This window comes from Pecten maximus, chromosome 5 (genome assembly GCF_902652985.1).
Source record: "Pecten maximus chromosome 5, xPecMax1.1, whole genome shotgun sequence".
In the NCBI taxonomy this organism is placed as follows: domain Eukaryota; kingdom Metazoa; phylum Mollusca; class Bivalvia; order Pectinida; family Pectinidae; genus Pecten; species Pecten maximus.
Window position 1 is genome coordinate 32,301,793 of NC_047019.1, and position 27,350 is coordinate 32,329,142.

A 27,350-nucleotide genomic window follows, 5' to 3' on the forward strand; every position below is an offset into this window, starting at 1 on the left:
TGTATTTACCCATCATCCTGTACACAGTGTATAATGTATTTACCCATCATCCTGTACAGTGTATACTGTATTTACCCATCATCCTGTACACAGTGTATAATGTATTTACCCATCATCCTGTACACAGTGTATAATGTATTTACCCATCATCCTGTACACAGTGTATAATGTATTCTAACACGATTCGTTTGCAACGCGTGTTTTGATTGGTTGCGGACTGACTTCTAATCTGCGTTAGAACCCTGACATATCGTGTTAAGCCACGCCCCGTTTCTAATCAAAACAATATGGCGTCAAGTTTGACTCGTAGCGAAATTCAACACTCTGCACCATTTATGATTGATGACCCATGAATTGGAATCGAAAGTGAAGAAATCGAATAGAATGAATTAACTAAATAAATTCAACAAAAATCGTTAACATCATTCTTACCGTCATTTATTGATTGAAACGTTCATTTCGTCCGTGTGTAGGCATCTAAGGTCAAGTAAAATCCGAAATGAAATGGAACAAGTGCACACAACTTCACGTAACGGTTGAGCCCGTAGAAACACATCAACTCTGACTTTGTTGAAATGCACATGTCGTTATGCATACTGCGTAAATCCAAATTTGTCTTTAAATCTTCGGAAACAGGACTTTCACAACTATCCAAATACACTGCTTCATCAACATACAGACCGAACTCTCACCAGTATGGGCGTGGCCAATTGACCGACTTTGATAGCTTCTCTCTGATTGGTCAATCTGCCACAGTATGACACGTCACTAGCGGAGGTCACAGAGTACTTAACAGCGTACTTGTAGCGCTGTAAATCAATGTTTCTAAATATATATGCGATAGTAAAAGTGTTAGAATGGGGATAGTACGTTGTTTTTCGTGGCAATACTGGCGATTAGAACATGAAATTTGGTTTAAACTCTCGACCTATCGGTCTCGAGTTCAAACCAAATTTCATGTTCTAATCGCCAGTATAGCCACTCAAAACAACATACTATCCCCTAAATGTATTTACCCACTATCTTATACACAGTGTATAATGTATTTACCCATCATCCTTTGCGTTGCTCTCAAGGAGATTATGTTGTGTACCTCCAATGTCTTGTCCACATTCTTTACACTTCCCCAGCACGTATGCTCTGCCACACTGAAACCAGATAAGTGTACAATACCACTATTTAATGTACATTCCCATTACTTTCTAAAAACAACTTAAATTTTCTAAACAGAAATTATTATAGGAAGCAGTTTTGAATGCATGAAACCTAAACATGAAATTTAAAGTACCGGTAAAACATTTTGTTTTTAAAGCCACCTTGTGTTTCAGGGTAACATCAGTCAATTTTTTATTTTTTATTTTTGCAAAGTTGTTTGGCCTCATTCATGGGCCCTAACTACTAACCAAATATCAGGATTGATAGCCATTTGGTTATAAAGAATAAGTCATTTGAGTGATTTAACAAAGTTTACCCATATTGTGACCTTAAATATCAATGAAGGTTATTTCTTTACAAAATATTGAAGGACTTTGCCTGAAGAAGCTGGTGGATTAATGTTATGACTCTATGCCCATTGGACCAAATGAGACAAACCTGTGGCCAAATGTCCATTGTAATAACATGCCATAAGTAGTCTTTGAAGGCAAATAAAAAATATTTTTTCATTCGATAGTATCTGGCATTGCTCATAAATATGATTAACAAATTAGAACTTACATCTCCAATTATGTATGGATGACCATTTGGACAACCTGAAACAGAACAAAGATTCTATATTATCATTCTAATACCTTAACAATAGGATCAATGGGCTTGTATCACTCACCTGGCTCTACAGTAACTTTTAAGTTCATCCAGGTCATTTCTGCAGCATTTTCCCTAGCCAAGGCTTCTGATTACGTTAATCTCCTTCATATTATACTTACTTGCTGTTGAACTTTCTACATATGGCTTATATTACTCTTTCTATAAGTACCTGCTGAAAAAAAAGGCTGCTCCTCGGATCCAGCCAATGACTGGTCCCTTCACTAGTTTACTGGCAGCACTACTCAACTGGTATGCCGAGATCTAACAAAGAGTCTGACCCTGGTAAAAGGTCTTCGTGACTTCTGATAGAGAGGACCCTGGTAAAGGGACAAGAAATATGTCTCTCATAGCGAGGGACTCCCGAAATAGAATCAAAGTACTGAAAGTCCTGTAGGAGGCGTTAGTCAGATGTAAAAGGAGATACACTGTATTTGAAATAAAGCAAGAATACAAATTAAACTGATATCAACATGACTAAACATTTCCACTTAAGTGTGTCAAACCAACCGGACATAATGGTTTTCACAGTCCTGATGAATGTAATGGTTTAGACTGTTCCGATATACATAATGGTTTTAACCATCTTAAAGTTTCAAACCTACTTCTAAAAGTAGTTAAACATTTCTTATTTCAATCAAACCTTTACTTAAGAAGTCAAACATTTTAAATTTTTTCAAATCAACTTCTACTTAGGTACATGTCATTAACATTCATACTTTAAACCATCTTTTATATTTAAGTAGTTCAAAATTTGCATTTATGTGTTTAAAACAAACTTATATTTTATAGGCCTGGGTATTAGAAATGTCGAAACAATATGATATGCATTTCGATAAGTTATAACAATACACGATATGTATTGAAAATACAGGGAGTGTCTGCTACTTTTTTTGTTGAAAGTGTGCAATGTCTTTCAATATCTTGTAAACAAAATTGTTTATTCCTTTCTATTTTGATCTTAGAATAATATCAAAATTAGATTGACGGCTTTTAAAAGTTATTACACTTTTTTTTAACAAAGACCTCATTTGTTAAGGACAATTATTTTAAAATTAGATATCAATTCCATCTATTTTAATAGATCCAATGTCAATATTAACAATAAAATGTGATTTGTGATTTGTTGCTTTTTAATTTACCACCAAGATGTAGATAATAGCCTAGTAGCTATAGGTACTGTATATAAATATACAGCGTTTTACATGCAAAATATTGAAGAAAACTTTCATATTTGATATCAATTCAATATGATTGTATAAGTCCCTTGGGGTGGGGAAAGAACCCTGGGCCTATTTTTACATCAGGATTGTGTTCATCTCTTGGTCAATTTGGCTTAATTGACATAAATAACTTCTTCTCTGAAACTAAGCAATCGATATAGCTCATACTTGACTGGTAGCATCATTTTGGGTAGGGATTCAAAATTGTAAAAATGGTGGGGTTGACCCCTGGGGGGCAGGGTCAAAAGGGGTCAATTGGTTTCTCTGAAACTAAGTTATGGATATAACTCACATTGGTGTGGTAGCAATCCCTATGGGGTTGTACCCAAAGTCAATTTCATTTCATGGATTAATTGCACAATTTGGTATAAAACCTACATTTGCATGGTAGCATGGTTATGGGGTGGGTATTCAAAATTGTACGAATGTTGGGGTTAACCTCCCGGGGGAGGGGCCGCGGTGGCCGAGTGGTTAAGGTGTCCCGACACCTTAACGCTAGCCTTCCACCTCTGGGTTGCGAGTTCGAAACCTACGTGGGCAGTTGCCAGGTACTGACCGTAGGCCGGTGGTTTTTCTCCGGGTACTCCGGCTTTCCCCTACCTCCAAACCTGGCACATCCTTAAATGACCCTGGCTGTTAATAGGACGTTAAACCAAAACAAACAAACAAACCTCCCGGGGGCTGAAGGATGGGACCAAAATAGGTCAATTTCGCTAAATTGACATTTTTAGAATAACAATAAACCAATGTACATGTACCCATATAAAATGCTTATGATATATTGACATAGAAATACCAGCGACAAATTAACTTAAGCATCATTCTTGTTTCATATCTCATAAAACCAATTGAGCGATACAGGCCCTCTGGGCCTCTTGTTTTATCTGTGAAACCATTCAGATCCCAACTCCATAATCTTGCTGGACACCCCTTTTGAGCCAACAATTGAATTGCAATTGATGGATAATTTTTAATTTTGGCAAGAAAACATTCTTTAAAGGGCATGTCTGCATCATTTTTAATAATTTGCCCTTGAAACTTCGCACACACCTTCATAAGAGCCTGTTCTTTAAAATGTGAATGAAGGTCATGGTCAGAGAGATAAACTCAATATTTGTAGCCAGTCACACATGTTACATGTATCTGTTTGCCAAATATCCAGCCTTCATGTGTATGTGCAGTTTTGGGTCATTTTTTCATTTTGGTAGGAATTTCTTTTTAAAAGTGCCATATCTGCGTCATTTTGATTATTTGACCTTGATACATTGCACACACCTTTAAAAGGGCCGATTCTTTAAAATGTGACCCAAATTAATAATTTTGAAAGAACTTTGAATTTTTTTCATCATTTGACCCCCGTGACCTTGAATGAAGGTCAAGGTCAAATATAAGTATAACATTTGTAGCCAGCCATACGTTATCGATGCGCCAAACATCAAGCCTTCATGTGTATATAGATAAAAGAGCAGAAACCTTTATTCTGCAATTTTGGATTATTTTTTAATTTTGGCTGGAGAAAATAGCTTTGATTCTTTTCCAAGTGCCATATCTTTCTGCCTTATTTTTATCTGATGACAATAAAATATGCACATTCTGTTTCAGTGGACTATGTTCTTTCATATGAAATGAAAAAAATAATCAATTTGAGATTTTTATTTTTGACATTCGAACCCATAACAAGTCGTTGGCCTTGACATTCTCTGACAATATGTCATTGAGAAAAGTTTGCCCTAACCACGTGCTAACCAATTTCCAATGAAAATGAAACAAATTATGCTAAAATATGTGTGATGAGTTTCCTATATAAACTATAGTAAAATGTATCCTCTCCCCAGGGAGAATGCGACACATAGGGGGCCATGAAATTAACAATTTTGATAAAACAGCTTAAGAACCTTTTGTACACCATTCTGCGATATCTTGGTCTTAAGAAGAAGACCGACGCATGACGACAGATCAAATTATAATGGTGTATATTATGAGCTGAATGTCAAAGGATTGTAAACTCTGTACAAATTGTATTATATTATCAGGCAGTCAGCCTAAATGTATGTTTCATATCTACCATATTAGAAGTTTGAGGTTTTGTACAATATATATATATACTTAATTTTTACACATACATTAAATGAGTTAGCTACTTTCATAAATTAAGATGTTTTTTCTAGAGTTTACTAGGCCGGATGAAATATGATCATGAGCAATCAGTATGGTCAATATGAGATTTGATAAAATGCCTCTCGTAGGTCAACCACTCATGATCACTCAACTTCTTTTTGTAGGAGTCAATATTATATGTACGAGAATTAAACTCTCGCGATGTCTGTTGCACACAAGTACAAAGAAATACATTATCACTTAAGCCGAAAAAATTCACACTTAAGTAGTAATAACACATAATAGTCGAAAACCCAATATATGTTATCAGTGATAAGAAACAGTACTTATAAGCATTTTTGGCAATTTATCCTGAAACAGCTATAGCCTTCCATATTTGACATCCCACAGATTGTTGCTTGTATATATATATATAGTTTTAAAGGTCAACATTGGAAAAAAACCTAAATGGTTATACATGAATTCATAATAAATAGAATTATTGACAAACAAGTTTCATTTATTTTCACACTTTCTGGAGACCAATAAGGAGATTGATGATTATTTTAAGCGATATGTTCGCGACATGAAAATCAAACATTTTTAATTAAATTTCAAAAGCAAATATAGATTTATTTTGAAAGTTATGAGGAATATTGATATTTGAGAAAGTCTTATATTATATGGATTTGATATCGATTGCCAATAGTGTGGGAAAACAGGTCACTAGCCTTACTATTAGATATATCAATGTTGATACTGTTATCGCTGTGGGTCCCTTTATTTATACCATCCTTTTTATTGTAACACCGGTATGATAGAGCTGTACACATTCCGCGTATGCTTCCGGTTGTGTATTGGCTGCTATCTGGATCCGCGGTGCAATCTGGGTTAACTTGGTGTTGACCTTTGAGATTGACCGGGTCTTGGTGAGTTGCCGGAAGACGTTCCGCGCTCACTGCGCATATGCCATGGATTTGGCCAATCGGAATGGGTATGCCACGTTGCATGTAGGACCAGGGGGCTGGGGTATAAAAAGGGACTGCACAGCGATAAACGGTGACTTGCATGGCCGGATAACCGGCCAACTCCTCAGGAGAGGATACCCTCTCTACCAGGCACTGACAACAGTGGCCACACAGTGCTGATAACAGCATGCGTACATTGCGTACGCACGTTAGGGCACTTAGGGTGTGTATACGTAGGGTGTGGGGCTGTTGCAGTGTTAGCGGGGAAGTAGGAGAATTTACTATGGGAATGTTAGCTGTAGGCTCTGTCTAATTTACACTTGCTCTGTTTAGGCTTATATGTATGGTCTATAATCTTTAATCTGCATTCTATAATAAACCTATAGATAACTTTATTCACGGTGTTTGTTGACATTAATTAATTGCTCCGCCACATCCTTCGAACTTGGGTTAATAGCTGCCTGTAATCAGCTAGTGGGCGAGGTTCTCTCTGGGGACTTGTTCGCTGACCGGTGTCGGGAGATAGTAACGGTAAAAACAAACTATACGATCACACAATTGGGATCTATCTCTCCGACGCTGGTCGGGATTGACGCACCCCGGAGGGAACCCTATTACAATAGATATACATGTATTTATCACTTTACATGAAAACAACAAAAAGTTATATTACATGAAAACAACAAAAAGTTGTACTAATAGGTTAAAATGCAATTGGTATACATTTTGTTAATCTACAATTACTTTGTATTGTTTAAATATTCTATGTAATACAAACATTTCACAGCTTGGTGCATACAAATGTAGATATTACATGAAAACATTTGAAAAGGTTGAATCGTGAGCTGAATAATATATAAATAAGACAAGCTGGTTCAATAATAATTTAGCATTTTCATATATATTACGAGCGCGAGTAGCTACTGCAGTAAACCTTATCACAGAAATCCAGATTCTGTATATTGTCTCTGTCTCTGTCGGCGAAAGTACAGCACAAATGACCACCACGACATACCAATTCATGGATTTGAAACACCGGGACTTTGATCAGTTATCGCAGTAATCCGAAGGGTTCTGGGGTTGATATCGCCTTAAAGCTGATTAAAGTTTGCATATAGTATATAGCAAGATCGTCAGAAAATTCGGACTATAATCGCAGTAGATATTGTGGTCTGGCCAGGCTTGAACAACTTATCGTAAACAGTTTCGTCCTAAATAAACAAACACTTATTTCAGTGAGTCAACAAACAGATGTAAACTTTGTAAGCAACTTGCCTTTAATTCATGTTGATAGATATTAATTTCTAGCGACAAACATCATTTTGATGCTTCGTGTGAAGCCCGTGTCCACGTGCTTCCATTTTGACAGAGTGCTCGCTCACGTAAACAGACGGAACACGTGATCGCTAAATATCGGACTAAATCTCATAAAATCTCGTGAACAAACTACCAAGTTGTAAACAAAAGAAATGTTGTTAGCCAAAACCTGGAGGGTATTATGAAAATCAGGAATTTGTTTGCGCTTGGTTGTTATGCCATCCTTATTTCTAGTAGTTAAACAAGTGTCCTCTGCAAGGTAACGTCAGAATCTCGCAGTTATCTCCCTTCAAACAGTATTTTCAATATACAGTCAAACTTCGATGTTTCGAAGTTCAAGGGACTAACAGAAAAACTTCGAAACAGTGGGACTTCGAATTATTCATGGTTGACAATAGATCGATGTTGTCTTGATAATGACCATATCTGTTAACGTTACATGGCCTCAGTGTCTTCGTGTTGATCGTCGCCTGTCAGGCTCACATCGAAAAGTTTAGTTAATTTATACCTCAAACACAACAAAATAAAAATTATTTTCATTAATCATACCTAAGCATTTTATTAATTAAACAAAATATGTATCGGTTACAAAACACTTATATCGCGTTTAACAGATAAAGCAAAAGAAGTACAATGCACACTTACGTAAGTCGTTAGGCTTTTCTGCTAAAGACACGTGCGTTTACGTTATGTGCATATAAAATACGGAATGCCGATCGGTTGGAGAATGCATGATTGAATGACAAATAATCGATTTACTTGGATATTTATGTATAAGTTTGAAACGTGACACTTTGAATATGAGTGAAGCTATCGCTAATTGTTTGTGTTTAAAATTGGTCCGGTTGTTTTACAGTTCCGTAAAATTTACTCACCGACCGCTGATTTCAATGGCGGCGGAGATTATCAGAGACGACTACCGAAATGTTTTACCGGAGTGATTAAATGTCATGGCTTCTAAATACACCTTTTATCTATCAATTTGGTCTGATTATTAATTAACCCCATGACCGAGAGTGACAACACACGCTATCGTTATCCCTATTGTCAGTCAGGGCATTTGGGGGAGAGGTGTGAAATCTTGCCGCAGGGGTCACGACAAACACCTGTCCAGTGGTCAGTACAGGTAAATTTTTTGTTCGAATCATGAGATGTCAATTACCTATAATATCATAGCTAACGGGTCATGAAAAAAGTTTGATACATCGAAAACTTCGATTTATAAAAATTCGAATCATACATAGTTTCGTTAGTAGTGTTATATAGTGAAAAATTCGGGACCAAGCAAAAAGTTCGATACAGCGAGAAATTCGAATCAACGAAGTTCGAATCATCGAGGTTTGACTGTAGATTTGCAAAAAAAAGGTGTAGATATTTACAAGACATTATTCTTATTGTTTATTCAAAATAATTCCTGAAATGTTCAAAACATTATCAGCATAGTTAATACATTTCTGTGCACATCTACTTTGAATGACGGACTACAATGACGTGCCTCATACTTGGAACTAATTATAAGCGAATCATTACCCCTAGTTACAGAAATTACCACCAGAGGTCTCAAATTCCGGGCTTCCGCCGAAGAGAAATTTATACTGAATATACCTTTTTTCATGTAATAGCACTTTATTTGTAGTCTTGATAGTTTTCATCAATGTATATATAGTTCTACATCATATATGTACCGAAAGAAACTACAAAATGAACTGTGAAAGGAAATATAACGAAAATGAAAGTGAGAGATTGTGACGTCACAACTCGTAGGTGATTGTAATATGGCAGGCGTAAACGCCTCCATAAAAACCAACCGAGAGTACCACGGCAAGTAATCGCCAACATCTCCGTCTAGATCTCGCGCCTCTAAGAGCATTTCAAAGTCTGAAGTCATGAATATCATGCAGACAGAACTTAGTTCTTTAAAGAACGATATAGGTAGCATGGTGAGGGAAGCTATCAGGGCTTGTAACCCCATTCCTCTCACTAACAGTGGCACTTATCGAGTCGAGGCTACTCTTGATTTGGAGGATTTTAACGCCTCAGTTTTTTTTAATGGTTCACTGACTCGTAAGCGAGCTTGGATACAAGAACATCAACCTTCTACAGATACTTTTACCCAGTTTTCTAGAACTATTTCCCATTCTATGGGGCACATAGCAGAGTTTAACTCGCAGTCTAGTGTGGGTTCAGACAGAGAGGACATCTCGGACAAAGAGGTGGTACTACAGTCTTGGAACAAAATGATTGCTGAGGTGCAGAACATGCTACACATCCAAGATACGGAAGAAAAGAAGGACGTTAGAACTTCTATGCTGGCCGAGACCTTTTTGGGTCTTCCTAATGCACCCAAGGACTCGGGTCCTGCCCTGCCAGCAGAAGGCCTTCTGCTTAATGCATGGGCAGAGATGGAGAAGTCATTTCCAAAGTTTGCTTCTTTCAAAGCAAGACATAGAGCTCAGTACAGACGGTCTTAACCAAAATTTTGAACAATCTGTCAAGGTACCAGAGGTTGATATGGCAGTGTCCACCTATATTAATCATGTGAAACATACACAGAAAGGTAAGTCGGTTAAGAGCGATTTGCACCCTATTGATGTCCAGAAGGATAATACTTATGTGTCCATTGATCAGTCTCTCAGTCTGCCAGTAGAGATACTCAGAAAGGTTTGGTTTGGTTTTATTTGTTTAATGTCCTATCAACTTCTCAGAAAGAAAGGGATATAGGTCAGTCCTATAATCCCTAGGATTTACACCCTCAGTCCTACTCAAGTAGTTCCTTTTCAGGACATCCCTGTAAGAGGGAGACTGCTCCATTTTGTGAGAGCATGGAGGGAGATAACTACAGACAAGTTCATTTTGGGAGTGGTTTCAAAAGGATACAATTAAGATAGAATTCAGTCGCACACCGCCCTTGTCAGAGACTATAAGGTTCACCAGTGTTCCATCAAACAAGCTAAAAGCTCAAACTCTCATAACAGAAGTAGAGTCTCTATTAGCAAAGAAGGCTATAATAAAGCTGGATTCCAACCCAGAACCAGAGTTCTACAACACATTATATTTGCTGTCCCAAAGAAGAGTGGGGGTTTCAGGCCCATTCTAAATTAAAAACCATTAAATCAGTTCGTAAGGTACCAACATTTCAAGATGGAAAATTTGAGGTCAATCATTCTAGCCTTAAACAAGGGCGATTGGGCAGCGTCTATAGATCTTACAGACGCCTATCTGCATATCCCTATTAACAAGGAAAGTCAGAAATACCTAAGATTTGCCTTCCAAGGAGGAATCTACCAGTTTGTAACTCTTCCATTGGAATAGCATCCGGACCAAGGGTATTTGTAAAGGTAATTTCTGTAATCCTAGCTATACAGAGAATGAAAGAATCAATTGGAAGGAGCAAAAGGCAGTTTATTTAGCTACTTTGCAGATACAATGTCTGATTCAGTGAAAGAAAATCCTGGTACAGTCAGACCATTCAACGGTGGTGACCTACATAACAAGCAGGGCGAAACACACTCGCTAGCCTTCTCTATGTATGTTGACATGAAGGATTCTTCAGTTCTGCATAGCAGAGAAAATAGAACCAGGCAGGTTAAACCTCTGACAGCAGATGCATTGTCCAGAAAGTCGCAAATAATTCTGACAGTGGACATTATAGAAACAGGTTCTGAACCAGATATTTCATATTTGGGGAGAGCCACAAATAGATCTGTTTGCATCAAAGCTAAACCATCAGTTACCAGTGTACATGTCTCCAGTCCCAGACAGCCAAGCCTTAGCTGTCGATGCTCTAAGTCAGAGTTAGAGAGGAATGTATGCTTATGCATACCCCACAATATCTCTGATTACGCGAGTAATCAAAAAAGGTTCAACAGGAACAGGTGACACTAACCTTGATAGCACCATTCCGGGAGAGGCAATCATGGTTTCCAGACCTCTTAGATCTCCTGACAGAACATCCAATCAGATTACCTCAGAGGGAGGACATTATCAGACAAAATCAGAACAGGAGGCTGCATCCGTACCCAAACATGCTGAGGTTGTGCATGGAAGTTGCCAGGAGACAGTATACCACGAGGGATTTTCAAAATCAGTTGCATATAGAGCAGCTGAGGCTAGAAGATCTAGCACTTATCGGACATACAATGCAAAAGTGAAGTTGTACTCCAAGTGGGCATCAGAGAAAGGATTAGATCCCTTTCCTACCACAGATACACAAGCTGCTGATTTTATGGAGTATATTTTTTTGGGAAAGAATCTCCATGTTCGCACTTTACAAGGCTACGTTTATACTGCTCAGCTTGGATGGGATTAAGGTAGGAAATCATCCTAGATTGGAAAGATTGTTACATATATAAAGGCCGACTTTAACAGCAGACCATCTAGAACCGTACTGTACTGATCTGTAACTTTTGGTTGCTGATGCTTCAGGAAGAAGAGGTTGTTTCCTGGCCCTATGTTGTAAGGAGGGTCACATCAGATGGGATCAGACAGGTGTATCTTTGATTCCTTACCTATGATTTTTTAGCAAAGAATGGTTATTTGTCTTATGTTGCTAAACACATCTTTCTTCCAAAGATGTCAGGTCTTCATCAATCAAGGAAGATAGGTTAATCAGTCCTTGTAACTTTGTTGCAGGAGTATAAATACCTCACAGAAGGAGACAAGATTGTCTAGTGTGTTCCAAGCGTTTTTTGGGAAAAATCATTTCCGGTCCCATCCTGACTCATCATTATTCATTGACATAAGCGATATTTTGATTTTCCAAGAGTTCCAAATGGATTTATTCTAGTGAAATTTGGCGATGATCACTAAGGTTGCTGTTTTACAATCGAAACCTACTCAAATGTCACCAGTGAGAGTTTTTAGTTTCTTTATCAGCTATCAAATACAGAGCCTTTTACTGGTGACACTTCTATGCTATGTTTGAACAAGAGATCCCAGAGGGATCTTGGCGCCCACCATTGAATGATCTTTATAAGTTCCATGTAAGATTGATCTTTTCTCTATTATTACCTTCCTCTTACTAATCTGTGCAAATTAAGAAACATCCCTCCAGCACTTTTCAAACAAGAGGAACCTATATCTGAAATTTGTGAAAGATCCCTTCACTACATTGTGAGAAATAGCGATAACAAATTTCATTTGTCAAAATCCAAGATGGCTACCTGTCGGCCATGTTTATTCCGATTGGTCTTACAATGCAATATGCAAATAGGCACCAAAGGGAACCTACAAATGAAATTTGAGAAAGATCCCTTCAGTACTTTCTAAGAAATAGTAACAAGAGATCCCAGAGGGATCTTGGCACCCACCATTGAATGATCTTCATAGGTTCCATGTCAGATTGATATTTTCTCTATTTTTCCCTTCCTCTAAGTCTTACTAATCTGTGTAAATTCAGAAAAAGCCCTCTATAGCTAGTACTTTTCAAACAAGGGGAACCTATATATAAAATGTAAGATTTAGCGAAAATGGCTGTCTGTCGACCATGTTGTTTTTGGATTGGTCCCAATATGCAAAACTAGGCACTGAGGGGAACCTACATATGAAATTTGAGAAAGATCCCTTGAGTACTTTCTGAGAAATAGCGATAACAAACTTCAATTGTCAAAATCCAAGATGGCTGCCTGTCGGCCATGTTGTTTTCTGATTGGTCTCAAAATGCAATATGCATAACTAGGCACAGAGGGGAACCTGTGCATGAAATTTGAGAAAGATCCCTTCATTACTTTCTGAGAAATAACGATAACAAACTTCAATTGTCAAAATCCAAGATGGCTGCCTGTCGGCCATGTTGTTTTCCGATTGGTCCCAAAAAGCAATATGCATAACTAGGCACCAACGGGAACATACATATGAAATTTGAGAAATACCCCTTCAGCACTTTCTGAGCAATAACAAACTTCAATTGTCAAAATCCAAGATGGCTGCCTGTGAGCCATGTTGTTTTCGGATTGGTCTCAAAATGCAATATGCATATCTAGGAACAAAGGTTAACCTATACATTGTACCCTCGACCTATCGCTATCCCAATCTACCCCCACCCTTGCATACCGCCACCTACACCCCTAGAGCGGTTTCCATTTCTACATAGTTTCCTCGTTAAGTTAGTAACCCTCGCATACCGCCATCTGCCACATTCATAACAATACAAACGTCCTGAATCCCTATGTATGACCCTCGATGATATCGCCATCTTGGTCCGTTTTTTCTGCGATCAAGGAACTCTTTAGTGTTCTATTTCTGGAATTAGGGTATTTCCCTTTTTACAGGTAACTTAGTTATACGCTTGAATGAGTTTCTATCGCTGAGGTAGATATATGTATCGATGTTTATATATCCGACATCTACACATAGGTATGGTTTGATTTGTAATAAAGCACGACTGATTTCTGCTCAATAAGTGTTCTTATTCAGGTGACCATCGCGAGACTACTGACGAGAATACAAGACTATTTCAACCCGGACCTCCGACTGAATGAGAAAATTTGTTGATATTGACAGCAGACAGGCATTTTGGAAACTTTGATGGAGGACGGAATTGTGGACACGGTGACAATTTTAGGCGATGACAATCAAAATGACTAGGACGATGACGATGAACCACCTGTACCACCAAGTGCTGCTGAAGCTAAGGCAGCTATGGAAATCATTGTAAGATTTCTCGAAACATCAGATAAAACCACCGAATTGGACTGGATCCGGTGCCGCGTAATTTCCAATAAAATTCAACTGATTGTAACAGATGGCATGAGACAAAAGCAAATTAATGACTTTTTCCAGAAATTACATATGTAAATGTGTATTTGTAAGCTATGAAATGTCTGTCAATCCCATGGTGTCTTATATGTTAACTCATTGTGTATTTATTAAAATATTGGTACAACATTATCTTTGACTGATGTAATTTTCATGATTCGATCTAACGCCACCCTCGTTATACCGCCATAATTGACACGGATGAAATGTGGCGATATAATGAGGGTAGACTGTATATGAAATTTGAGAAAATCCCTTTAGTACTTTCTGAAAAATAGCAATAACAAGAAATGTTTACGGACAGACAGACGGGGGACGGAAGGACGACGGACCATGGATGCAGGGCGATTTGAATAGCCCATCTGATGATGGTAGGCTAAAAATGTGTGAGAAAAATAGCTCATCATATGTTAGGTATGAGGAATAAGAAAATTCTACCCTCAGGTGTAGAATTATCCTATCCCACATACTTACATATGATGTACTCTATCAATCCTTCAATTTCATCTTGCTAATCAATAATTTACATTAACTAACATTAAGGAACAGAAATTTAGATGTTATCTTTAATTGTTCCTTTGATAACTTACGATAAAGCACAGGATTTTCATTGCCTGTCCTGGCTGCTAATAGAGCCTCCCTGACCTGTGGCATGTCATCCTGTGGCATGGTGGGTAGAAAGGACCTCTGTAAAAGTTAAAAAATAAGGTTAATGATGATCACCATATGTATTCAGAGCAGAAGTTATGTCACAGTATTAAGCTATAGGACAATAACTAAAAACCATCAAAACTTTACTGGTAAAATAACTAAATGATAATATTAGAGTGTAAATATGAATTTATGAACAAAGACAAAAACAAGTGCGATAAACTTGGACCATTGTTTATTACTGGTATTTACATTTGGGCTAAGGGGCTATAACAGCTGTGGTATTTTACACTGCCTTAGGTTGACTCAGCCATTAATGAATTAAGCAAATAAGTATTGTAGCTAGCCGAGCCAATAAGGAAGCAATATTGCGAATAGAGAGTAAAATTTTGATAATTGATTATAATTCTTAGGGGACTTACAAATGACATATTAATGTAAAAAGCCCTAGAGTAATTTTGCTGCAGAGTGAGGTGCCCCAACCCTTACTCTGAGGAAGTACGATTTATCCATGCTCAAAAACAACTGGAACGTGTTTACTCACTTAACACTACTGGATGCAACAACCATTAAAATACCATTGTTTTACCATTAAAAACCCATTAAGTAACCATGAACCCATTAAAGCATGTCATGAAAACTTGTTTGTACTTTTTTAATGATCATATGTGTACCCATGAAAATGCCATTAATAAATATTATTTGGCCATTAAATGAACATTAAATCTCGGAATGCAACATAAAAAATAAATAAATGGGCATTAAATTAATAATCATGGGCTTTAATTCCTGTAGCAGATTTGATTAATGGTCATTAGTATTGATAAGTTACAATGTTAATAGCCATTAATTCCTTGAAATAAATTCAGTGTTTACCTTAATGGTCATTAAAATCTTTTTTTTTGTTAATGCCCATTGTTTCATTGAATATGATTACTATCAAATCTAACTTAATGGCTATTAAATTTGTGACTGTTACATTAATGGCCCTTAATTGTATTTTGTATTTCTGATTACATACAGAAATTAAATCAATTGCCATTAAATCAATTTTAATGGGCATTGTTATGCTATAATTTGCTTATAAAACATAGGTATTTATATCTGCTAGCTATAAATGGAAATTAAAGGTAATATAATGGCCATTAATTGGTTCTTGAGCCATTATTCATTTAAACAGATTATAACTGACATATTCCTGGGATTAGTGTGAAGAAATGACCTGTTATCCCTAATTATAACCACACAAAAATAGTCTAATTTATCGATATACATATACAGTCAAACCTGTCTATAGCGACCGCCCAAGGAGAGGCCGAAAAACGGTCACTATAGACAGGTTGCCTTTATAGACAGGTCAAAATTATTGCACCAACCAATTTACTTAAAACTGCCATAAATAAATTGTCATTGAACAGGGTATTCAGAAGACCAGTCAGAAGTTATATAAATGCATCAACTTTATAAATCTGAAGGGTTTAATATTTAATGATTTGTGGACCCAAACACAAAATAGAACTCAAAATGGTCTTATGGATAATTTTTTTTTAATATTTTGTTCTGAAATAATGCTATATGTATCTATCAAATTATCTCCCTTTCTTTCATAAATAAAGAAAAAGAATACACAATAATTAATAAATTAATTATATTTGTGTTACTACTAATTATTTTGTGTTATAGTCTTACTTCTTAAAACCAAAATTATTATTTTTCTGACCCAAATTGAAATCCGGATATTTGTGTCAGTTTACGACTTTTTATTAGTATTGACTAATTAAAGATGGCGGCAGTACAAACGCTAGTACCGACAGCTACGATTAAGAAAGGCATTATTGGCTTTCATGTGAGTAAATCTTGTTGACAGATATGACCAGTGTTTGTTATTGAAGTGATGTATCCTAGTTGTTATCACAAAATTAACTGACCGTGTCAAATGAAGCCACCTGTGCACAGTTGTAATGTAATGGTACCGACACGCATGGTGACCCGACTCCTCTCTTACCGAGCCCCAGGCCAGGGCAGCTACAGTAATTATAGGCTAACAGGTGGTAGGGGTCTTTTGTTTATATACTCAGCCCAGGGTTGTGGTGGTCCTTTGTTTGTATAATCAAGCCAGGGTCGATGTTCCGGGGATTTTATGAGGGATGACTGCCGAGAGCAGAAGATGGGCGACAGAAGTCGCTATACAGAGGGTCGTTATATAGTAAAATCTCACGGGGAATCTTAAAACCGGTCGTTATAGACAGGCAGTCGTTATATACAGGGGGTCGTTAGAGCAGGTTTGACTGTATATATATAATAAATTGCAACTGACCAGCTGCTTTTTCACTTTTTAAGACAAATTCAAAAAAGAAATACTATTGACAGACAAATCCTAGTATCATTCATTATCAGCTCTTAATTGTTAATTTCATATCATAAACTGACATACCGGTAACCAGATTTTGGAAAAAAAAGTCGCAAGTTCCCAGATCTAGAGAAAAACAGATATACATGTGTACACCAAATATCTGCTTAATGCTCCCAGTTACTGGTCCTCGAACACGTAGTACCTCAAATGTTCTTGGAGGTAAAATGTTGGACATCTTAACCAGTACCATTGTCCAATCCAACGAGTGTAGGACAAAAGCCCCCCCGGACATTAGCCCCCCCGGACATTAGCCCCTAGGACAAAAGCCCCTCCGGACGAAAGCCCCCCCGGACATTAGCCCCCCCGGACAAAAGCCCCTTCATTATAAATTTAACTGGTATACTTTATATAAATCTGTACTTTTGAAAAACAAAAACTGTATATAAACTGCTGTTTTTATCTCTGAAATTTGGAGAATAATTGTGTGGAAAATGAAGGTCCTTGGTTCAATGTCAGAGCTGCATTATATGTCTGTGGTTAAACATCATAATTTATTTGTTCAAACTTTATATTATTAAGTAAGCTGAACATTTCAGGAAAGCTTATCATTTAAAACAAAATGTCTTGAAGTTTGAAAACCTACCAAACACCTGTGTAACAGCTTATTGTTTATGTAACAGTAAAATCAATGAAAAACCTACCAAACACCTGTGTAACAGCTTATTGTTTATGTAACAGTTCAAGTAGTTGTTTTTCGAACTGGTTGTTTACATTGCAGAAGCCACTGGTGACTGAAGTCACTTACATATATATGTAGCACTTAATATAACCACTGCTAAAACATATATTGTAATTTTAAAAAAAATGAATAAATAAAAACATAAAAAATAAAAAAAATAAATATACTTTTTTTTATGAAGGGGCTTTTGTCCACTTTTTGATTAGTGTGAAGGGGCTAATGTCCGGGGGGGCTTTTGTCCTAGGGGCTAATGTCCGGGGGGGCTTTTGTCCGTACCTCCAATCCAACACAGCTGTTTATTTCGGTGAAATGTGAATGTAAATATTGACACTGTCTTCACAGCACTTCCAAATAATGATGAATGCAATACAAATGTATCGCAAGGCTATTCTTTTAAAATATTAACCTGCGTGACCTCTGGCCATGGATTTCAAGGCAAAATATAGAACAATATATTGCTGTATATCCATGATGATGGATGAATTTCCAATTATTTTTTGCATGTGCCTAAAATACACCAAGTCCTGGGTTGGTTTACTTATTTTACAAGGATAGCCCTGTAAGACGTAATATTACAACATAACTCAGAAGAATGGACAAAAAAATTGCAACTTTGATTAAGTATGTAATCTGTATAACAATCAAATGCTATACATTAATCTGTAATCTTAACATGTGTATCTGTCTGTTAAGAATGATGATATGACAATCGTAGCCTGTATCATTAACCTGTGATTTAAAGCTTACAATGGAGTTTTAATGGGCAGATATATGATTTAATGAACATTATTTTTTTTTCTTCTATCCGATTTAATGGCCATTGACTTCCCATTAACTTATTTAAATTTGCTTCAAATGTTAATGGGCCCTTAATTTTTGACGTTTTAATGGCCAATCAATGACCATTAATTGTTTATTTCATGGCCATTGATTTTAGTAAACCTGAATTCATGGGCATTTTAATGCCTATTACAATTTCATTTAATGGGACTAATTAATGCCCATTAAGCCTTTCATTAAAAATTGTTAATGGGCGAGTTCATGGTCATTAAATTTTAGTTCCATTAATGGGCAGTTAATGGTTGATTTTCACAAAATGTTGAATTTAATTCCCATTATTTTTTAACCTTTTAATGGGAATTTAATGTGATATTAATTGGTAAGTTAATGGCTTAGTGTTCATGGGATTTTCATGGGACATTAATGGTGATGCATCCAGTAGTGTAAACTGCCTTAATGAATTTTAACAGCTGCTATAACCCCAGACACTATCTGAAATGGTCATGTTGAGGTGTGGTGTTGCAAATCAGGAACAAGAGGCCCAATGGGCCTGTATCGCTCATCTGGCTCTACAGCAACTTTGAAGTTGATTAAGGTCATTTCTACAGATACTATGCTGATTACCTCTTTATTCAAATATCATAGTAAGCTAGGTTTATTCATATTAATAAATTTTCTAGTCCTTCATTCCAGCATTTTATTGGCCTACTATCAGGTCTCAGAGGCTCATGGCCATCGCAAAAATTATTGTTTACAGATTTAAGCTGATTTCACCCCTGTGACCTTGAATGAAGGTCAAGGTCATTTATTTTAACAAACTTGGTAGCCCTTCACCCCGGCATGCTAAAGCTCCAATATCAAGTCCCTGGGCCGCTTGGTTATTGAGAAGAAGTTGTTTGAAGATTATAGCCTATTTGACCCTTGTGACCTTGAACGAAGGTCAAGGTCATTTATTTGAACAAACTTTGTAGCCCTTCACCCCAGCATGCTACAGGCCCAATATCAACTCCTGGGTAACTCTATACCACATCCCCTTCCCTGTTCCTCGTGGGTAACTCTATACCACATCCCATCACTGTTCCTCCTTGGTAACTCTACGCCACAACCCATCCCTGTTCCTCCTGGGTAACTCTATACCACATCCCCATCCCTGTTCCTTCTGGGTAACTCTCACATCCCATCCCTGTTCCTCTTGGATAACTCTATACCACATCCCATCCCTGTACCTCCTGGGTAACTCTATACCACATCCCCATCACTGTTCCTCGTGGGTAACTCTATACCACATCCCATCCCTGTTCCTCGTGGGTAACTCTATACCACATCCCCATCCCTGTTCCTCCTGGGTAACTCTATACCACATCCCATCCCTGTTCCTCCTGGGTAACTCTATACCACATCCCCATCCCTGTTCCTCCTGGGTAACTCTACACCACATCTCCATCCCTGTTCCTCGTGAGTAACTCTACACCACATCCCCATCCCTGTTCCACGTCGGTAACTCTATACCACAACCCCATCTCTGTTCCTCCTGGGTAACTCTACACCACATCCCATCCCTGTTACTCCTGGGTAACTCTATACCACATCCCCATCCCTGTTCCACGTCCGTAACTCTATACCACATCCCATCCCTGTTCCTCCTGGGTAACTCTATACCACATCCCCATCCCTGTTCCTCCTGGGTAACTCTATCCCACACCCCCATCACTGTTCCTCCTGGGTAACTCTATACCACATCCCATCCCTGTTCCTCCTGGGTAACTCTATACCACATCCCCATCCCTGTTCCTCGTGGGTAACACTATACCACATCCAATCCCTGTTCCTCGTGGGTAACTCTATACCACATCCCCATCCCTGTTCCTCCTGGGTAACTCTACACCACATCCCCATCCCTGTTCCTCTTGGGTAACTCTATACCACAACCCATCCCTGTTCCTCCTGGGTAACTCTATACCACATCCCCATCACTGTTCCTCCTTGGTAACTCTACACCACATCCCCATCCCTGTACCTCCTGGGTAACTCTATACCACATCCCCATCACTGTTCCTCGTGGGTAACTCTATACCACATCCCATCACTGTTCCTCCTGTCCTGGGTAACTCTATACCACATCCCAATCACTGTACCTCCTGGGTAACTCTATACCACATCCCCATCACTGTTCCTCCTGGGTAACTTTACACCACATCCCCATCCCTGTTCCTCCTTGGTAACTCTACACCACATCCCCATCCCTGTTCCTCCTGGGTAACTCTATACCACATCTCCATCCCTGTTCCTTGTGGGTAACTCTATACCACATCCCCATCCCTGTTCCTCTTGGGTAACTCTATACCACAACCCATCCCTGTTCCTCCTGGGTAACTCTATACCACATCCCCATCACTGTTCCTCGTGGGTAACTCTACGCCACAACCCATCCCTGTTCCTCCTGGGTAACTCTATACCACATCCCCATCCCTGTTCCTTCTGGGTAACTCTCACATCCCATCCCTGTTCCTCTTGGATAACTCTATACCACATCCCATCCCTGTACCTCCTGGGTAACTCTATACCACATCCCCATCACTGTTCCTCGTGGGTAACTCTATACCACATCCCATCCCTGTTCCTCGTGGGTAACTCTATACCACATCCCCATCCCTGTTCCTCCTGGGTAACTCTATACCACATCCCCATCACTGTTCCTCGTGGGTAACTCTATACCACATCCCATCCCTGTTCCTCGTGGGCAACTCTATACCACATCCCCATCACTGTTCCTCCTGGGTAACTCTACACCACATCCCCATCACTGTTGCTCGTGGGTAACTCTACAGCACATCCCCATCACTGTTCCTCGTGGGTAACTCTACGCCACATCCCATCCCTGTACCTCCTGGGTAACTCTATACCACATCCCCATCCCTGTTCCTCCTGGGTAACTCTATACCACATCCCCATCCCTGTTCCTCGTGGGTAACTCTATACCACATCCAATCCCTGTTCCTCGTAGGTAACTCTATACCACATCCCCATCCCTGTTCCTCCTGGGTAACTCTATACCACATCCCCATCACTGTTCCTCCTGGGTAACTCTATACCACATCCCATCACTGTTCCTCGTGAGTAACTCTATACCACATCCCCATCCCTGTTCCTCGTGGGTAACTCTATACCAAATCCCCATCACTGTTCCTCATGGGTAACTCTATACCACATCCCATCCCTGTTCCTCGTGGGTAACTCTATACCACATCCCCATCACTGTTCCTCCTGGGTAACTCTACACCACATCCCCATCACTGTTGCTCGTGGGTAACTCTACACCACATCCCCATCACTGTTCCTCGTGGGTAACTCTACGCCACATCCCATCCCTGTACCTCCTGGGTAACTCTATACCACATCCCCATCCCTGTTCCTCCTGGGTAACTCTATACCACATCCCCATCCCTGTTCCTCGTGGGTAACTCTATACCACATCCCATCCCTGTTCCTCGTGGGTAACTCTATACCACATCCCCATCCCTGTTCCTCCTGGGTAACTCTATACCACATCCCCATCACTGTTCCTCCTGGGTAACTCTATACCACATCCCATCACTGTTCCACGTCCGTAACTCTATACCACATCCCATCCCTGTTCCTCCTGGGTAACTCTATACCACATCCCCATCACTGTTCCTCCTGGGTAACTCTATACCACATCCCATCACTGTTCCTCCTGGGTAACTCTATACCACATCCCCATCCCTGTTCATCCTGGGTAACTCTATACCACATCCCCATCACTGTTCCTCATGTGTAACTCTATACCACATCCCATCCCTGTTCCTCATGTGTAACTCTATACCACATCCCCATCACTGTTCCTCATGTGTAACTCTATAAAATGATGATAATGGTGGAGTCATGTTTCTGTGATTATTATATATATTGGGAGAGGTGATTGGGGGATTGTTTGTGGTGGAGGTTTGAGCGGTAGATGATATGATCGGGGGCGGTATTGTTTGTGGTGGTTGGGAGGTTTGAGCGGTAGATGATATGATCGGGCGGTATTGTTTGTGGTGGTTGGGAGGGTTGAGTGGTAGATGATATGATCGGGCGGTATTGTTTGTGGTGGTTGGGAGGGTTGAGTGGTAGATGATATGATCGGGCGGTATTGTTTGTGGTGGTTGGGAGGGTTGAGTGGTAGATGATATAATCAGGCGGTATTGTTTGTGGTGGTTGGGAAGGTTGAGTGGTAAATGATATGATCGGGCGGTATTGTTTGTGGTGGTTGGGAAGGTTGAGTGGTAGATGATATGATCGGGCGGTATTGTTTGTGGTGGTTGGGAGGGTTTAGTGGTAGATGATATGATCGGGGATGGTATTGTTTGTAGTTGTTGGGAGGGTTGAGTGGTAGATGATATGATCGGGGCGGTATTGTTTGTAGTGGAGGGTTGAGTGGTAGATGATATGATCGGGGGCGGTATTGTTTGTGGTGGTTGGGAGAGTTGAGTGGTAGATGATATGATCTGGGGCGGTATTGTTTGTGGTGGTTGGGAGGGTTTAGTGGTAGATGATATGATCGGGCGGTATTGTTTGCGGTGGCTGGGAGGGTTTAGTGGTAGATGATATGATCGGGGGCGTTATTGTTTGTGGTGGAGGTTTGAGCAGTAGATGATATGATCGGGCGGTATTGTTTGTGGTGGTTGGGAAGGTTGAGTGGTAGATGATATGATCGGGTGGTATTGTTTGTGGCGGTTGGGAGGGTTGAGTGGTAGATGATATGATCAGGCGGTATTGTTTGTGGTGGTTGGGAGGGTTGAGTGGTAGATGATATGATCGGGGGCGGTATTGTTTGTGGTGGTTTGGAGGGTTGAGTGGTAGATGATATGATCGGGCGGTATTGTTTGTGGTGGTTGGGAGGGTTGAGTGGTAGATGATATGATCGGGGGCGGTATTGTTTGTGGCGGTTGGGAGGGTTGAGTGTAGGACATGATGACTGGTACATACTGCCATGTTCTGTGGTAGAAGGGCCAGCGTTATAAGTGGCTGTAACAGAGTGTGCTCGTCTGGAATCTGTAGGAAAGTTATCCCTGCATGGACCAGCAGACACACAATGCTCTGGTCCTTCAGTTCCATTCCCGGATGGATGTTCAAATAACGTATTTTTTGCCAGATTGTATTTTGGAACAATGCCTTCAGGAGGTTTTCCTGAACAAAAAAGAACACAATTTTTTAATGCATTATCATTAATAATAAATCTTAAAGATCAGGCTTATTGTCATTCGAAGTCAACACCATGTATTCATAAGGATATACATATTATAATTGCCTATAATTTTTCAACATTTCCTACCATAGTAACATGCCAGTTTACCTGTGCTTGAAACAATTGATGACTTGACAAGACATCCAGGAGCTGTTCAAACATCTGAAATTAAAACGAACATCACGTTTTAGGCACATCCAATTACTCTGACAAGAGGATGTCACGCCTCTCTGATAAACTGTAATAGGGTTAAAGAGTTACTCTCTGAGTAAAACAATAATGAAGCTGCAACACCTGTGGAGTATTAATTGTTATCTTATAATTTGACATTATATATAGGTACTCAAGGGTTAAAGTACAAACATTATGAAATTTCTTAAGTGACTAAGACAATTGACATTTCAACCTTATGCAAAAGTATGCTAAGGCAATGCAAACACTTTTGTATTGTACTAGCCAATTACTGATGTATATAAAAAAACACAAGGATCACCTCTGGCTGTGTTTTCCTCTTGTCTTCAGGGTACACATTGGACATGGTCACTTCTCTATATACTGCCAACAGTACAGGTATTCTCTTCTTCCAATTCACAATTTGCAAGGCCTTTAAAACGAAAAAGAAAATTAACAAATTAATTGAACTGTTTCTCCCATCTTACCAAAACAAGAATGCTGCAAAGTGACTTTACATGTAATTAAATCTAATCAGTCGTATCACATGAGCTCTATATAAGCAATATCTTCTTAATCTATTCAAGTGGGGTCATTTTTTTTCAATCTAGGACATCAAGTTTAATTCTAACAAAGCATACTTTATACTGGCAACAAAAATAATTAAAGGGACATAACCCACATGAAAAATATATACTTGCAACAAAATAATTAAAGGGACATAACCCACATGAAAATATATACTGGCAACACAATAATTAAAGGGACATAACTCCCAAGAAAGGCAAGAATAAATCATTATGTTCATAATTCTTCAGATACTGAAGACTATCAACAGCATAGTTGAGCAATCACTTTCAAAGAATTTCCACCTACAGATGAATGACAAATGTAAATCTAGTTTACACTAACTTTGTCAAGGAAACATGTAGACATTCACCTGTTATCGAGGTTCTCAGCCAGGTGGCTTATGATCAGCTGTTTTCATCTGATAGGGCATGTGAAGATATTTATATGGTTTTGATTGTATTAATCATTTATACATTAATTATATATATCTATGTTTAATTGTAAATCTTTATTTATTCATGTTTTTACCCCTAACATATAAACTAGACTACCCTACAGTTCTCAGACACACCTCCAAATGTTGTATGAGAGAAGCCGGGTCCTGTCCTAGAATACACTTGGTGACTATCTCCCGACAGGTGATGTACTGATCTCCACACACCACAAACAGGTCAGAGCACTCCAGTACCTACACAACAAGGTGTTAAATATATCAGTTAAATTTTAATAGATAGTGACTTTATACATCTGTATCTCACCTACTGTAGCACATTAAACTGTCTCTAATTTCCATCCATCATAAAATGTTTAAAAGTTTTTTTTTGTTGATTTGTTTATTTTATTTTCCTGGTTTTTTTTTAAACTTTAAAGTATGGATAAATTCTATATGAAATAATTTTCATCAAAGTTTTTACACCAGTTAGTTGTTCCTTATTTAGCTTTACACACCTCCTCTCTGTCAAGGTCAAGCATTTGTAGCCAGCGACACATATTAGCATCTCCAGACTTACATACTGTCTGATAGCTGTCCAATCCATAACAACGACACAGCTGCTTGATAAAATATATACTGAAAGAAAGTAACAACAAGCTTTTAAGGATAATTTTATCCCAGTGTGTATCTGGAACTGTCTGAGCAGGACATTGCACAGTTTATAAGGAGGTTTCCTCTCCAATGCTATATTTCAATTATTTGAACATTAACAATCTGAAAAAAAATGTCTTCAAGGATGGAATTTGCGAAAATCTTTCCTTTTGATTTTAATTAACTTTTATTTTTTTCACTTATTATAATTTTGTAATGTTAGTTTTCATAAAAAGTAAAGAATAAAAGATTTCGTGTAAATACCAAGGCCAGTCAAAGCCACATTCTTCACAAAGTTTGGCTGCAGCATCAATCATCTGTCTCGGGCCTTTTGTCATCCTCTCTGATTTGTCCACGTAGATTTTCTGTACATACTTTGCTGCTACACTCAGTGCAAACCGTGTCTCTGCCAAGGTGTACAATTTCACGACACTCAATTCTTCTATACTAATGCTGTGTATAGAGTCTCTCAACATCACTGTAGCCATTTGTACTTCTTTCTTTTGTGGTGTTTCACTCTTGGAAACTTCTTGGTGGTAAACATCCTATATCAAAAATTTGATTATCAAATCTACAGGTTATGGACAGGTAAGTGAGGTCAGTAATTAATTGTGCAGATAAAGTAAGGATAAAGTTTGCTTATCACACTTGATTCAACATTATCAAGCAAATTGTGAAGCATCAAATGTTTAATATAAATTTACATGAATGTTTCTGTATGATATTCAAAGCACTTAATCATTGATAATTGATTCAAAAATTATGAGTAAATGCTTAAGGTAATTTTTTTTTTACTTAACTCAACACACTGAAGGATCAGGAGACACAGGCAAGCTTAGTCACGTCTCTGGTACTTACCTCAACACACTGTAGGATCAGGAGACACAGTCCAGCTGGTCTTGTCTCTGGTACTTACCTCAACACACTGTAGGATCAGGAGACACAGTCTAGCTAGTCTTGTCTCTGGTACTTACCTCAACACACTGTAGGATCAGGAGACAGTCTAGCTGGTCTTGTCTCTGGTACTTACCTCAACACACTGTAGGATCAGGAGACACAGTCATGCTGTTCTTGTCTCTGGTACATACCTCAACACACTGTAGGATCAGGAGACACAGTCCAGCTCGTCTTGTCTCTGGTACTTACCTCAATACACTGTAGGATCAGGAGACACAGTCTAGCTAGTCTTGTCTCTGGTACTTACCTCAATACACTGTAGGATCAGGAGACACAGTCCAGCTAGTCTTGTCTCTGGTACTTACCTCAACACACTGTAGGATCAGGAGACACAGTCCAGCTGGTCTTGTCTCTGGTACTTACCTCAATACACTGTAGGATCAGGTGACACAGTCCAGCTGGTCTTGTCTCTGGTACTTACCTCAATACACTGTAGGATCAGGTGACACAGTCCAGCTGGTCTTGTCTCTGGTACTTACCTCAATACACTGTAGGATCAGGAGACACAGTCTAGCTAGTCTTGTCTCTGGTACTTATCTCAACACACTGTAGGATCAGGAGACAGTCTAGCTGGTCTTGTCTCTGGTACTTACCTCAACACACTGTAGGATCAGGTGACACAGTCCAGCTGGT

The 27,350-nt window shown here is 38.8% G+C and overlaps 1 protein-coding gene across 1 annotated transcript in view; it reads right to left on the reverse strand.

The window, feature by feature from the left end:
- LOC117328412 (E3 ubiquitin-protein ligase rnf213-alpha-like) overlaps positions 1-27,350 on the reverse strand; it is a 311,982-nt gene that overhangs the window by 29,494 nt on the left and 255,138 nt on the right. Inside the window, exons 68-76 of the mRNA XM_033885941.1 lie at positions 26,025-26,305; positions 25,625-25,745; positions 25,248-25,364; positions 24,429-24,539; positions 24,044-24,097; positions 23,677-23,877; positions 14,755-14,851; positions 1,717-1,751; positions 1,051-1,148 (exon numbers count right to left, since the gene is read on the reverse strand). Coding sequence (XP_033741832.1) covers positions 1,051-1,148; positions 1,717-1,751; positions 14,755-14,851; positions 23,677-23,877; positions 24,044-24,097; positions 24,429-24,539; positions 25,248-25,364; positions 25,625-25,745; positions 26,025-26,305 — 1,115 coding nt within the window. The remainder of the gene's footprint in view (positions 1-1,050; positions 1,149-1,716; positions 1,752-14,754; positions 14,852-23,676; positions 23,878-24,043; positions 24,098-24,428; positions 24,540-25,247; positions 25,365-25,624; positions 25,746-26,024; positions 26,306-27,350) is intronic.